This window comes from Gobio gobio (assembly GCF_949357685.1).
Source record: "Gobio gobio genome assembly, chromosome: 1".
NCBI classification, from domain to species: Eukaryota; Metazoa; Chordata; class Actinopteri; order Cypriniformes; family Gobionidae; genus Gobio; species Gobio gobio.
This window is the reverse complement of record NC_137097.1, coordinates 86,295,100-86,310,693: the sequence shown is the minus strand read 5'-3', so window position 1 is coordinate 86,310,693 and position 15,594 is coordinate 86,295,100. Positions and strand designations below refer to the sequence as shown.

Below are 15,594 nucleotides of genomic sequence, written 5' to 3'. Positions count from 1 at the left end.
TCTTACCTCCATTCATTGACAGGTTTCTAGCATCCTTCCACCACCTCTTCTCCACACTTTTATTTTATCAACCACTTACATACACGGGGGTACTCTGGGTTCGGGCCAAATTCCGAGCTCGAAGCCCTCCCCCCGGACAGCACGCCAAATACGCATTTAAATTACTCTCCATAAATTATATGTAAGTGTGAACTCGTGAATCTTTATTCTCTTATAAAGTTGTCGTGTTCGTTTGATTCAAACATGTGTGACGTTTCTGTGGGTCATCATTCAGAAATAAGTCTTGAATTAATATATTTACATTTATAAATGAGGAGAGCAATAGAAGCGTACACTCACCTAAAGGATTATTAGGAACACCTTTTCAATTTCTCATTAAGGCAATTATCTAATCAACCAATCACATGGCAGTTGCTTCAATGCATTTAGGGGTGTGGTCCTGGTCAAGACAATCTCCTGAACTCCACACTGAATGTCAGAATGGGAAAGAATGGGGATTTAAGCAATTTTGAGCGTGGCATGGTTGTTTGGTGCCAGACGGCCGGTCTGAGTATTTCACAATCTGCTCAGTTACTGGGATTTTCACGCACAAACATTTGTAGGGTTTACAAAGAATGGTGTGAAAAGGGAAAAGCATCCAGTATGCGGCAGTCCTGTGGGAGAAAATGCCTTGTTGATGCTCGAGGTCAGAGGAGAATGGGCCGACTGATTCAAGCTGATAGAAGAGCAACTTTGACTGAAATAACCACTCGTTACAACCGAGGTCTGCAGCAAAGCATTTGTGAAGCCACAACACACACAACCTTGAGGCGGATGGGCTACAACAGCAGAAGACCCCACCGGGTACCACTCATCTCCTCTACAAAGAGGAAAAAGAGGCGACAATTTGCACCAGCTCACCAAAATCGGACAGTTGAAGACTGGAAAAATGTTGCCTGGTCTGATGAGTCTGGATTTCTGTTGAGACATTCAGATGGTAGAGTCAGAATTTGGCGTAAACAGAATGAGAACATGGATCCATCATGCCTTGTTCCCACTGTGCAGGCTGGTGGTGGTGGTGTAATGGTGTGGGGGATGTTTTCTTGGCACACTTTAGGCCCCTTAGTGCCAATTGGGCATGGTTTAAATGCCACGGCCTACCTGAGCATTGTTTCTGACCATGTCCATCCCTTTATGAGCACCATGTCCCCATCCTCTGATGGCTACTTCCAGCAGGATAATGCACCGTCACAAAGCTCCAATCATTTCAAATTGGTTTCTTGAACATGACAATGAGTTCACTGGACTAAAATGGCCCCCACAGTCACCAGATCTCAACCCAATAGAGCATCTTTGGGATGTGGTGGAACGGGAGCTTCGTGCCCTGGATGTGCATCCCACAAATCTCCATCAACTGCAAGATGCTCTCCTATCAATATGGGCCAACATTTCTAAAGAATGCTTTCAGCACCTTGTTGAATCAATGCCACGTAGAATTAAGGCAGTTCTGAAGGCGAAAGGGGGTCAAAAACAGTATTAGTATGGTGTTCCTAATAATCCTTTAGGTGAGTGTATAGTTCTGTCATGAAACTCTCTGAAAGGTCCTTCACTCATGTGGTACACTGTTAAACATTTCAGTGTTTATATTCCAGATTAATAATTGCATCAATTTCACAGTAGGACTTTTCTTCATCTAACTGCACTAAGAAGTGTTTTCACTGTGAGTTTACAGTATTGGAGAACACAACATCACACTGGGGCTCATTTATGAAACGTATGACAGAAAACGAGAGCAGACCCTGAGGTGAGGACAGGGACCAGAGCAAACCCTGAGGTGAGGACAGGGATGGAGAGCAGACCCTGAGGTGAGGACAGGGACCAGAGCAGACCCTGAGGTGAGGACAGGGATGGAGAGCAGACCCTGAGGTGAGGACAGGGATGGAGAGCAGACCCTGAGGTGAGGACAGGGACCAGAGCAGACCCTGAGGTGAGGACAGGGACCAGAGCAGACCCTGAGGTGAGGACAGGGACCAGAGCAGACCCTGAGGTGAGGACAGGGACGGAGAGCAGACCCTGAGGTGAGGACAGGGATGGAGAGCAGACCCTGAGGTGAGGACAGGGACCAGAGCAGACCCTGAGGTGAGGACAGGGACCAGAGCAGACCCTGAGGTGAGGACAGGGACCAGAGCAGACCCTGAGGTGAGGACAGGGATGGAGAGCAGACCCTGAGGTGAGGACAGGGACCAGAGCAGACCCTGAGGTGAGGACAGGGATGGAGACCAGACCCTGAGGTGAGGACAGGGATGGAGAGCAGACCCTGAGGTGAGGACAGGGACCAGAGCAGACCCTGAGGTGAGGACAGGGACCAGATCAGACCCTGAGGTGAAGACAGGGACCAGAGCAGACCCTGAGGTGAAGACAGGGACCAGAGCAGACCCTGAGGTGAAGACAGGGACCAGAGCAGACCCTGAGGTTAAGACAGGGACCAAAGCAGACCCTGAAGTGAGGACAGGGATGGAGAGCAGACCCTGAGGTGAGGACAGGGACCAGAGCAGACCCTGAGGTGAGGACAGGGATGGAGAGCAGACCCTGAGGTGAGGACAGGGACCAGAGCAGACCCTGAGGTGAGGACAGGGACCAGAGCAGACCCTGAGGTGAAGACAGGGACCAGAGCAGACCCTGAGGTGAAGACAGGGACCAGAGCAGACCCTGAGGTTAAGACAGGGACCAGAGCAGACCCTGAGGTGAGGACAGGGACCAGAGCAGACCCTGAGGTTAAGACAGGGACCAGAGCAGACCCTGAGGTGAGGAGAGGGACCAGAGCAGACCCTGAGGTGAGGACAGTGACCAGAGCAGACCCTGAGGTGAGGACAGGGACCAGAGCAGACCCTGAGGTGAGGACAGGGATGGAGAGCAGACCCTGAGGTGAGGACAGGGACCAGAGCAGACCCTGAGGTGAGGACAGGGACCAGAGCAGACCCTGAGGTTAAGACAGGGACCAGAGCAGACCCTGAGGTGAGGAGAGGGACCAGAGCAGACCCTGAGGTGAGGACAGGGACCAGAGCAGACCCTGAGGTGAGGACAGGGACCAGAGCAGACCCTGAGGTGAGGACAGGGACCAGAGCAGACCCTGAGGTGAGGACAGGGACCAGAGCAGACCCTGAGGTGAGGACAGGGACCAGAGCAGGTGTGAGCCAGAGAGGAATCATGGGAAGGCCAGTGTTAGCGACTGTCAGTGAGCGGCTTTTGTATCATAGAGTCAGTCTAAACACTCAGATGGTCAGCTCAGAGGAAGTTCACAACCACAGGAGGAGCTGATGATGATAAAGGAAGTGATGTGACTATATAAAGAACAGAAAGACTGACAGGAACAGAAAATGGCTGATCAGTGTGATCTGTGTCTGCTGGGACTGATCGTTCTCTCTTCTCTTCTCTCAGGTAAACACATCTGTTTATCTATAAGATATCATTAAAGATCTGTGTGATGTGAACATAAAGATTTTATTCATTTGAATGATTTCTTGAGCTGTGTGTGTGTGTGTGTGTGTGTGTGTGTGTGTGAGATAGAGAGAGAGAGAGAGAGAGAGAGAGAGAGAGAGAGAGAGAGAGAGAGAGAGAGAGAGAGAGAGAGAGAGTGTGTGTGTGTGTGTGTGTGTGTGTGTGTGGCCTTTGTCCCCACAAAGATGGCAATATCTGAAATCCTCATCCTTGTGTGGACATTTTTAGGTCCCCATGAGGAAAACATCTTTTAAATCAGACTAAGATTTTTCAAACTTAACAAGTAATAATTGCAAACCAGTATCTTTCCTCTTCAAGTAAAATGTAGGTAAAGTAATTAACAATTGTGAACCAATATTTTCCCTTAAAGTAGAGTATAACGTAATGTATTAGAAAAGAGAAAAGTAAGAAAGACCAACAGGTGTACATAAAGTTGAAGTGTTTAAATGGTTAAATTACTTTAAGATGTTTTTTGAAAATGTAAAGATGCAGAATGTCTCCAGTGATGGGTAGGTTTAGGGGCAGTGTGTGTGTGTGTGTGTGTGTGTGTGTGTGTGTGTGTGTGTGTGTGTGTTTGTGGACTGGGTAGGTTTAGGGGCAGGGGCAGTGTGTGTGTGTGTGTGTGTGTGTGTATGTGTTTGTGGACTGGGTAGGTTTAGGGGCAGGGGCAGTGTGTGTGTGTGTGTGTGTGTGTGTGATGGGTAGGTTTAGGGGCAGGGGCAGGGGCAGTGTGTGTGTGTGTGTGTGTGTGTGTGTGTGTGTGTGTGTGTGTGTGTGTGTGTGTGATGGGTAGGTTTAGGGGCAGGGGCAGTGTAGGGGGATAGAATATACGGTATGTACGGTATAAAAACCATAATGCCTATGGAAAGTCCCCATAAAACATGAAACGTGTGTGTGTGTCGCTCCCTGATGATCCACGGCTGTGTGTGTGTGTGTGTGTGTCTTGTTGACTATATGCAAACATCTTTGATGCGAAATATCTTATTCAGGACAGCACTAAATAAAAAATAACCCTCTTATTTTATTAAAACATGAACATTTTCCCAGATTCTGAAAGGGGTTCTCATAGTTTCTCTTGCGAGTGTATATTTGCCTGCCACTGCTTTCTCAGAGTGGCTGGACCGGATCTTCTTTATTTCTAGAACTGAACTCTATTCTGGAAACTGCTCAAATAGAGAAGTGAAACTAACAGTGATGGTCTTGTGTGCAAACGTCCAGCCTTTAAGTCTTTTTCAGGTCAGATGTGTGTTGAGCCAGTGTGATTAACACTATTCAGATGTTCCACAGCCACTGTCCTGTCATAGTCTGATCCCCTGAGGTCAGAGGTCAGGGTTAGACAGTCAAACATTCAACACAACCCTTGTGTGAACAGTCAGCACTCGGTTCTAGAGCTCTTCAAACCCGGGGTCGAGACCCTCGGGTGGCTCGCAAGACTTAAAAGATGGGTCGCCAGGATGATTTAAGGAAAACACTTTGCAGTTTTGAATAATGTCTAACTCTTACCTGTATGACCTCAATGACAGATTATTTTCTGTTTCCTCTGTTTAATCGCGCCGGCGTCTCATTATCAAAATCAACTACAGTCAAGCAAACATATGAAAGTGACACTGCTCAGATTAATATTTCAGTATTAATATGAATGTGTTCAGCATGAGCCGCTCCACTGTGGTGTGGTCAAGCTCATTTTAGAGCGTGAAGAGGAGGATTTTCTGTCCATACTGTAACAGACATGAAGTTTACATAATAAATAATAGTTTAATATCCAAATACATCAAGAAATATGGAAACATTTGGATTCGTGCTGAATGAGAGAGTTAGGCAACATGAGCCCAACGGCGCTTTAAATGAGTTAGTTTGGGCTTGTTTAGAGATACTCTTTCATTCTTCTTCTGTTCTGAATATCATTAAATGCTGGATATTAATAAGAGAGCTGTGAAGCAACACTTCTCCAGTGAGGAGAAAACACTGCATTATTTCAGTCCTCTGCTTTTTATGCTGGTATTTTTTATGTTTTCATTTATTATTATAATGATCACTCACATGTTCTGTGTTTCAGGTTCCAGTGGAGATGATCATGTGTTCATCAGTTGTGGTGAAAATGTCCGTCTGTCCTGTAATAATGCTCTTTCTGACTGCACATCAACTACATGGACCTACTATAACAGATTCAGTCATTCAGCAGTTGAACTCATTGCTGGAGGGATGAAGAGGAAACACACAGAGAGACATGAGAGTCTGAGTCTGGGGTCTGACTGCTCTCTGAACATCAACAACGTCACAATAGAAGATCGTGGATTTTACATCTGCAGACAATATGTGAATGGACAGAAACAAAGACCTGATGCACGTGTTTTTCTGCATGTTCTTCACGGTGAGTTTATGATTATGGGGTCAATTTAAAAAGGGCAGATTCTTTGCTTCAACTCACACAAATGATTTGTGTGTCTTGTGTTGTGTTTCAGTGTCTGCATCATCATCATCATCATCATCATCATCATCATCACAGACTGAGATCAGTCCAGGTCGCTCTATGACTCTCTCCTGTCAGTTGTATTCAGACACTGGATACTTCTGTGATTATTTGGTCCGTTCTCAGGATATGAAGCTGTTGTGGGTGAATCAGGCTGGTGTTGATCTTCAGACAGACTCCAGATATCAGATATCAGCTCCAGATCCCTGTATCATCTCTCTGACTACAACACTCCTGAATGAAGATCACAACAGAGAGTGGAGATGTGAAGTTACTCAGAGAAATAAACTCAAGACCTCAGCCACATACACTGTCAAGTATTCAGGTGAGAAACAACTATTACTACTGTAAAATATGATGTTAATGTCCTACAGATGATGCGTCTGAACATTCATCTTCTGCAGTCGATTCATCAACACTGATTCCAGTCAGCAGCTCAAACTCTCAGAAGAAATCAAGCCCAACTACATCAGCAGCTCCTACACAAGGTACATGATCACATGATCACCGTCACACCTTCTCTCACTTCAGCGCTTTGCACTCTGTCAAATGTGGATTGAGTGCTTATGTCGAACAATTGGCGCTACAGTCTTTGTTAACTGTGACTCTAATGGATTGTTTCTGCAGATTTAAACTGTGGCGTATGAGCATGGCTCATAGTTGTTGGGCAATTCCAGCGTTAAGGATGTGACATTTGAACTCATAATGACAGCTGAAATGTCATTATTTCTTACCATATTTAATTTGGAATTGCATATTCTCAGAGCGCCCAATCTGGGGAATTGACAGCAAAAATATTTTTTTTCTAAAATATATTTAAGACCCCCCAAAAAAGGAAAATAGCTATGCGTTATGGATGTGACTGGAAATGACAGAGTTTTCAGTAGACTGTTTGATTTTCTTTAAAGTCTGTGAACTTTTGAGTCTAATGTTTAAATATTGCTATCCACATGATGAAGGGGTCTTATCTGAACATAAAAATATCAATGTTTAAATTGTTAATTTTTTTATGAAGTGTATCATGAGGAAAAAACAACGTTATGGATGTGACAAAACCCTGTTATGGATGTGACGAGTCTGAAATACACATACTGTAGAATCTGTTTGGAAAATCAACAAACAAACTATCATGGCACTTTTGTCGACACATAAAATTACTCTAAATGCCAGTTTTGACATTAAGAAATATGATTGTAATATGATTTATAAAAGAATTGACAATGAGGGAAGATGAGGGTGAAGGAGTTTATTTATTTATTTAATTTGTTCATGCTTAACACTTTCTTCTATCATTAAGTTGGCTTGGGAGAGCCCTGTCAAAACATACATCACAATGAGGTGTGAGTTGTACCCCTGGGGTGCAGGAGCTGCCCAAATTTCCCCATTGACTTATAATGGGAAGGACGCCCCATTAAACGCATGAGTTTCTCTTACTATGGGAAATTGCATAGGGATTTTGTATTGACCATAGCTCTGGCTCACAGTGTCTCAGAGACAAGGGGGTGGGCTCAGTTTACTCAGACAGCCAATCACTATCTCAGGATGATTGATCAACCTATGAAGCCACGCCCTAGAAACCATTTAGAGCTCCCTAGCAACTGATCCCATAGACTTCCATTGAAAAACATCAAAGGGATATCTTTTGTTAGAAGTGTCATAGAAACACGAGGGTGGGTTTGTTTGACTCGGGGCATCAACAGCCAATCAAAAATCACGTCAACACTTCCTAGCCACGCCCTAGCAACCATTATCAAGCACCCTAGCAACCCAAATCTACAGAGGGATATCTTCACATCTGAATGTCATAGAGACATGGGGGTTGGTTTATATCATTCATACTGACAAGCAGCCTTTGGAGTATCATCATTGGATGCTGCCAAGCCACTCCATAGCAACCAAACAGAGTACCCTAGCAACCGTTTAGCAAGACCTATATCTCTGCATCAGAACATCATAGAGGCATGGGGGTTGGGTCTTTTGGCTCATGCTAGAAAACTGGACTTTCAACATGCTACACATGCTAGCAGTGAATAGCTACAGGCTAATAGTGCTTAGCTAAGGATTAGAACATGCTAGCAACATGCTAATCATGTTAACATTATGCTAACAACATGCTAATCGTGTTAGCATCATGCTAGCATTATAAACATGTAGCTAACTCGTCCCGCACCGTTTGTCCTAGACCCATGAATGAGGTGTCAAATCGACCGGCCTATACGGGAATGGTGTGCTATGACTTTTATAAGGGATCAGGGTATCCTACCTGAATTAAATCACCTCTTAATAAAATCATCATGACGCCACGGCTATAGAAACCATTAACATTATACAGAAACGCAGTATAACAGGGCGTTGCGTCTCTCATGGAGCGAGAATGAATGATTCAATTATTAAATCATTTAAGAGTTATTAACGCAGGAAACCCAATTGACACAATTCAACAAGTCTCCTTTCACTGCAGCCACAGCTGCGGCACAATTATCCTAACAGAAGCACCGATCCGCTCCGGGTGTTCCGTGCATTTGTGTAGTAGGCTAACATTACCTTTTGAGTTCTCCTACCACGGAAAGCAAATTGTGTGTTTTTTTGTGCATATTTTACACGAAAGAAAACGTAACAGCTTAAATGGTTTTTGAAAAATCTTACCAACAGTATGAAAAATGTATTTCAGGTGAGGTTAAAGATAATACAAAGTTTTTTACATTTAAACCCCACAAAACTATATTTTAATAGTATGAAAATGTTGTAAATAATATATTAATAACAAAAATAATAATAATTTAAAAAATCAATCATAAATTTACAAGAAAAAATAAATCACATTCATCACGGAAAAAACGGGGCACTGATTAGCCAGCCCAGGGTTGACTGTAGGATATAAAAAATTTAAATAAAATGCATTATACCTTAAATTACTCTCCAAAATAGGCTATGATTATTACACAAAACATGCCAATGTGTGCAGTACATTTACTACTATTATCCATCCTCTCAAATAAATCAAGATCCGCGGGACTTCAAAATCAGTGTATACATTAGTATACATTACAATAGTATACATTACAGTAAGTTCATTTTTAGCCAGGACAGATCGAATAGCGTTCCGTGACTGTGCAATAAGCTGGAGAAGGCAGTAGGCCTACGCGGGAATTTTGAAAATGACTTTGTAAGTATGTTAATTAATACATTAATTTCTTCTCCTCTGTCAGGCATTTGGGTTTTAAAAAGTGCTATTAAAACTACAGATGTTTTATCTTGTGCGGTTTGCTGGTTATTCTGACTAGGCTACTAGTACACATTCTGATCATCCAAAGGACGTGAAAATGCCGATGTTATTGTACGCCAGCTAGATGGCCCCGCTGTCGCCAACTCGAAATCTAATTGGCTGATTAAATCTGAGTGATTATCCGATTGGTTAAAGCGCACAGTTTCATTGCCATTCACTTAAGGTAGCGGCGCCCGTAATATTGATTCTGAAGGCCTTAAGGCAGATTTCTTTGACCTGGCAACACATGATGGCTGAAATATGATTGGATTAAAGCTCTAACATAAACAAAAACTACTGGAAGCAGCGCAACCAAGAGAAAAGCGATGAAGTTAATAAAATAGACTATTGGGAATAATTTAACACACATTCATGGAAAAAATATATTAAAATTTAAGTCTGTGATTCTGATTAGGCCAGCAGAGAAGGCCTGTCTGGCCCTGACGGCCCACCACTGCAATACAGTTAGTCCATGGTTCAATACATATCTTGTTTTTTTAACCACGGTTTTCGGTTCGGTTCGGTTCTGATGGCTTGTCACATCAGTTTTTTGCTATTCTATTCTTAGGCGACAGGAACAGCAAGAGGTTAAGGAGAAAAAATACTGTTTTACTAGTTTCTTTTGTTTTATTTAAAAGACTTGAAAAACCTTACTTAAACTTAAAACTTTACTTTAAAAAAAACCTTGTACACATTCCTAGTGTATAGTATAATATAAAATAAATATATAAATATTTACAGAGCTGTACAGCAGTATTTAAGTATGAAATTGAATGAATAAATGTAAAAATAAAACACTACATAGACTTCACTATAAAATATACATTGATTCTTATTAAAGCTACTGTATTACAGTTCTTTAGTCAAGAGCAGCGAGTGATTTTCTCTTTGTCTTTTGTTGTTGTATTAACATTAGAGGAATAGTTCAATCAAAGGAAAATTCTGTCATCGATTACTCACGCTCAAGTTGTTTTAAACCTGAATAAAGTTCTTTCTTCTGTTGAACATAAAATATATTTTGAAGAATGTTGGACACCAAAGAGTTGCTGGTCCCAATAATAATATGGATGTCAATGGCTACCATCAACTGTCTGTGTTCAAGGCTTTAAAACGCAGCATGCAAATAATGAACTTTCGTGATTGTGAATAACTAAAGTGTTCCGTGAGTATAACTCCACCACTAACGTGTGATGTGAATGTATGTCGCGTTGTTCAGTAGGCTATTTTGGGATGAGTCAAATGATAGAATGTGTAGAAAAATAATTAATTAAATGCAAAACCGGAAAAACTTTCAATACGCGCAATTCACAAGCGCGTATTAATCTGTGAATGCCGTACCGAACGGTTCAATATTATATTGAGAATTGTGGCATCCCTAGTGATTAATGATGTTTTTTTACGTTAAATCTATTAACAAACATTACACTCGTGCTAAAAATAGCGCTTCAACCCGGGCATGTCCTCATGCAGCTTAAGGAGTTAAAATATACACAACAAAAAGGAAAAATATATATTTCTGTGACCAACCTGTATGTGAATATGAGATGTGTGTGTTTAACATGAAAATATACGAGTAAATGCCATCACTAAGAAAACATCACTCACCATCTCTTGTGTTTATTCTCAGGCGTAACAACTGCTGGATCATTACTCAGAGGTAGATACGTTCATTTATTCTGACAGCTTTATATCACTCAAACTATCAGTCAGTCTGTGAATGTTCATAGTTGAATCCCCTTGACTTCAGCTTCTCCTCTTCCTCTCATGTTTCCTGCAGTGATTGTGAGTATTGTTGAGATGGCAGTGTTTGCTGCTCCTACTGTGATTCTTCTTCAGATCATCTGTGCAAGAAGAGCTGGTGAGTTTGAGCCGCACACAATCTGATCATTCACACTCATCTGATCTGGATCAATCATGATAAAAACACACACGAGAGCTCAGTCAATGGCTTTATTTTACAGGGAGGAAGGACTCGCAGCGGCCAGAGGAAATAGAGATAGAGCCTACAATATTACAATAAAATACTGCTGAGTTTGAGCCAGATTAACAGGCCAGATTTATTTTCATTTTTATGGGTTTTATGGATATTTTCTACAGTGTTGAATGCCGTTTTCTTGTGCTTCATATGCAAACTGCTTTAAATATGATATTAAATACAGTAACGGACAGACTCAGACTGTGTGTAAAAGCTGATTTAGTGATTTTCATATCGTGTCTGCTCATTCCTGTTTTTAGCTTCTTTTTTATTTTGCATGATTGCTACTTATTTTCTTGCATAACCATGTAATAAGTGTTCCCTTTTGGTATGGTTCACTGTCATTGCGTGAGATATTTTCTCTCTCTCGCTATGGGGAAACGCTGTTTTCTCCAAATACTGTAGCCTGATTGGTTCACGTCTGTGAATTTGCTGGGCCCGCCCCCACAAGCTCACAGCTGACTCTACGCTTCTCCCCTGAGGCTTTTCAGAGAAAGCACAGATGAGCAACATTTCTTCTAAAAGATCAGCGACAACTGATGCAAAATTTCCGGCCAAGATTGTAACTGTGCTGTCACTTGCCGGGCCGCCCCCTCAAGCCATGTTCATCAAAGACAGACGCTCACTGTGAGAGCGAATCAGCAGCAATCCAGGCCAGCCTCAGCCGAAAGTGGAGCTGGAAGTCAAGCCACGCCTCTGCCCGGCCGAATGCTACCCATTTCCGAAGCATCGAAGGCCTCGCCCCAACCTAGAGCTGGACCCTGTGCAGCCGAAGCAGTCCTGATGCCTCAAGACGGAGGAGGAAAGGGTTAAGTCCCGCAGAGGCCGGGACTCCCAGTCCCTTCTTCAGTTCAGGGCGCTGGAAACATTGTGTTCATTGCTGGTTCTAGTCCCGCTGCACCAGTTACGCTCCCAAACCTCTTCTTGCTATTATAGCAAACCAAATACAATTTCAACATTCTCACAAAAAGGAGTATTCTTCCTCCACCCAATGCTGTCACAGGTGCTGAGACGCAGCCTGTAATGCTTCAACCATTTGCCACTCAAATCAGGGCATGGCACGCCATCCCCGGAGTGTCATGCTAGACTTTGGGGATAATAGAACGAGGTTACTCAATCCAGTTCGTTCGCAGACCACCGCACTACATGGCTGTGATGCACACTTTAACACTTTAATGTCCTCAGAGCCGAAGTACAGTCTCTGCTGGAAAAAGGCGGCGTGGAGAAAAATCCCTACGGAACGCAGCAAATACTACTTCCTCGTGCCCAAGAAGGATGGCGGCCTCAGGCCCATCCTCGATCTGAGATGTCTGAAACTTGCCCTCATGAGACGGCCTTTTAGAATGTTAACTATAAAACAAATGCTCATGCAAATTCGCCTCTGGATTGGTTTATATCAGTGGATTTGAAAGACACCTACTTTCACATCCAGATATCCCCCCACCACAGACCGCTCTTGAGACTCGCGCTCGAGGGGGTGACTTAACAATATACAGTGCTCCCATTCAGACTGTCTCTAGCTCCACGCAACTTTACAAAATATGTGGATGCAGTTCTCTCTCCACTGAGGCAAAGGGGAGTTCGCCCCAGCCAACGCATCACGTTCCTGGGGGCAGTACTTGACTCATCCGAAATGCAGGCCTGGACTTCGCCGGATCGCTCCCTGAAAATTCAGCATTTAGCAACGGCATTCAGACTAGAGAGCAACCTCCCCTTGAGGACATTTCAGAAGCTACTGGGTCTCATGGCAGCAGCCTCCTCAGTAGTTCCCTTCCTCGGGCCTGTTACACATGCGGACTCTGCAACACTGGTTGAAGGCCAGGGTCCTACCTCTTAGACAAAGCCAATGTCGAGCTGGCTTGTCAACTGCCTGAAATGATGACCTTCAAGTAATTTCAGCAGGAGCTCAGGGGGCACCATGCCCTGGTCCAGTCAGACAATATGACAGGGGTATATACAGCCCTTCGGATGAGACGTTAAACAGAGGTCCTGACTCTCTGTGGTCATTAAAAATCCCAGATTGTCCTTCGATAAAGAGTAGGGGTGTAACCTCGGCATCCTGGCCAAATTTGCCTATCTGCCTCAGTCCATCATGGCCTCCTAATCATCCCTATATATATATATATACGATTGGCTTCTCTGTCTCCTCTCCACCAATAGGCTGGTGTGTGGTGGGCGTTCTGGCGTAATATGGCTGCTGTTGCATCGTCCAGGTTGAGGAGATTCCCTCCTTTCATATGTAAAGCACTTTATGTACCCAGAAAAGCACTATATAAATGTAACAAATTATTATAATTATATTATAGTGGTAGCCTATATAAATCACCAGGGCGGTCTTAGATCCTGTCTGCTGAAGAGTTTGGCACACCGCCTCCTCTTGTGGACACAGGACAATCTCTGCTCAGTACGAGCTTTACATGTGCCAGGCTCCATGAACATGGGAGCATATATTCTGTCCCGGAACGGACCGCCTCCAGGGGAATGGAGACTCCACCCCCTGACGGTCCACATGATTTGAAGCATTTTCATCCAGGACCTCCTTTCCCAAGTGAAAGGAGTTGTGGAGCCTCCACCTATAGCCTCTCGACGGGAGCCTTCAAGCCTCCCCAGAGGGTCATGAACACAATCTCTGAGGCCAGGGAACCTTCTACCAGGCGCCTCTATAGACAAAAGTGGGCCATATTTTCCGGCTGGTGCGCAGCCCGGCTTATAGACCCATATCCTGTGAGATCGAGTCCATTCTCTCTTTTCTTCAGGAGCTGTTGGATGGCGGATGCACTCCGTCCACACTCAAAGTATACACTGCAGCTATTACGGTGTACCACACATCTATAGCTGGCCAATCAATTGGGAAACATGACCTGGTGGTCAGATTTCTCAAAGGGGCCAGGAGGCTAAACACACCTCGTCCCAACTCAGTCCCTTCCTGGGACCTGTCCATTGTCTTGAGAGCACTCAGAGGCCCTCCGTTTGAGCCGCTCATGACAGCCGACCTTCGGCCTCTCTTGCTAAAGACCACTCTCCTTCTGGCTCTGGTATCGGTCAAGTGAGTCTGTGACTTTCAGGCTGTCTCAGTGGACACTTCCTGCCTGCTGAGGATGAACAAACACCACACCCTCTCTGCCCGGTACGGGCCCTTAGGGTGTACATTGAGCGCTCTAGCCAAATCAGGTAAACAGAGCAGCTGTTTGTGTGCTTCAGAGGCCATTCTAAAGGGTTGCAGTTACAAAGCAGAGATTGTCCCATATTGGACGCTATAGCGCTAGCCTACTAGTCTCTGGATTTACCATTGAAATATCCATGGCTGATATCTGTGCAGCGGCCGACTGGTCTTCGCTGTCCATCTTTATCAGGTTCTACAACCTCGACGTCCCGGGCCCTTCGGTGATGGGTCCAGTCAGCCTAGATGAGCCCCACCCTCAGGGCGGTTTTCTAAAATACCCTCAGACTCCGGTCACCGAACCTGAGTTTGCCTTTTTTTTACATTCTGAGTCCTCTCATGTAATATGAGCGAACTGAATCTAAAGGGAGTGCTCCAGTTACTGGCGTAACCTTGTTCCCTGAGATAACAGGAACAAGTATTGCGTATCATGCCGTGCTACTGCAGCTTGAGTCGACAATGTTGCGCTTCAGTCAAGAAAATCTGACTAGATGTCCGTTTCAGTGCCATTTATAGGCTGTCAGTCTCATTCATTTCTCTGTGAAATTCACAGATGTGAACCAATCAGGCTTCAGTATTCTGAGAAAACAGAGTTTCCCCATAGCGAAAGAGAGAAAATGTCTCACGCAATGCTCATTCTGACTGAGATTATATCAGTAACCGGAGTGTTTTACCTTAACTAAATACCATGTAAGGAGTGTTTTATCTTAACTAAATACCATGTAAGGAGTGTTTTATCTTGACTAAATACCATGTAAGGAGTGTTTTATCTGAACTAAATACCATGTAAGGAGTGTTTTATCTGAACTAAATACCATGTAAGGAGTGTTTTATCTTGACTGAATATCTTGTAAGAAGTGTTTTCTCTGATTAACAAGAAGCCCCCACCCATTCACTGAGGACTCTGGGTGGCCTATGAATACGTGACGGTGAATTCCCTTTTTTGTCTCATCTTGTACTGCAGATTGTGTCTGTATGTCAGAGGGACCTTCTTGCAAGAATAAAACTTTTAAAGACACCTTTTTCCAAATCAGCCTGATCATAATTTAATTAATTTTTACACAACAACTTTAACACACTTCACCTTCTCTCACAGCCGGGATACAAGAGCACAGTTATTGCGTTTAGGCTTGTAAGTGCAAATATTTTTAAAAGCGTACAGATATTTCCCAAATTAATTTCACGAACATAAAGTTTGAGTATAAAGATATTTGTACACATCAGAAACACTGTGTGTTAATACAATA

At 43.7% G+C, this 15,594-nt stretch overlaps 1 protein-coding gene across 1 annotated transcript; it reads left to right on the top strand.

Annotated features, from left to right (window-relative positions):
* Positions 1 to 3,331: 3,331 nt before the first annotated feature.
* On the top strand, positions 3,332 to 15,374 carry LOC307132347 (uncharacterized protein). The gene is made up of 7 exons (XM_079826595.1): positions 3,332 to 3,417; positions 5,534 to 5,848; positions 5,940 to 6,272; positions 6,352 to 6,435; positions 10,840 to 10,869; positions 10,990 to 11,070; positions 11,174 to 15,374. The coding sequence occupies exons 1-7, from the start codon at positions 3,357 to 3,359 to the stop codon at positions 11,230 to 11,232; spliced, it is 963 nt and encodes a 320-aa protein (XP_079682721.1). The 5' UTR covers positions 3,332 to 3,356; the 3' UTR covers positions 11,233 to 15,374.
* Positions 15,375 to 15,594: the final 220 nt, after the last annotated feature.

What these genes read in the sequence shown, in the direction of transcription:
- LOC307132347 (XM_079826595.1), top strand. Translation starts at nt 3,357, where the DNA reads ATGGCTGATCAGTGTGATCTGTGTCTGCTGGGACTGATCGTTCTCTCT. An exon ending in ATCAGCAGCTCCTACACAAG is followed by an intron (nt 6,436 to 10,839) that starts GTACATGATCAC and finishes GTTTATTCTCAG; the next exon opens with GCGTAACAACTGCTGGATCA. An exon ending in CATCTGTGCAAGAAGAGCTG is followed by an intron (nt 11,071 to 11,173) that starts GTGAGTTTGAGC and finishes TTTATTTTACAG; the next exon opens with GGAGGAAGGACTCGCAGCGG.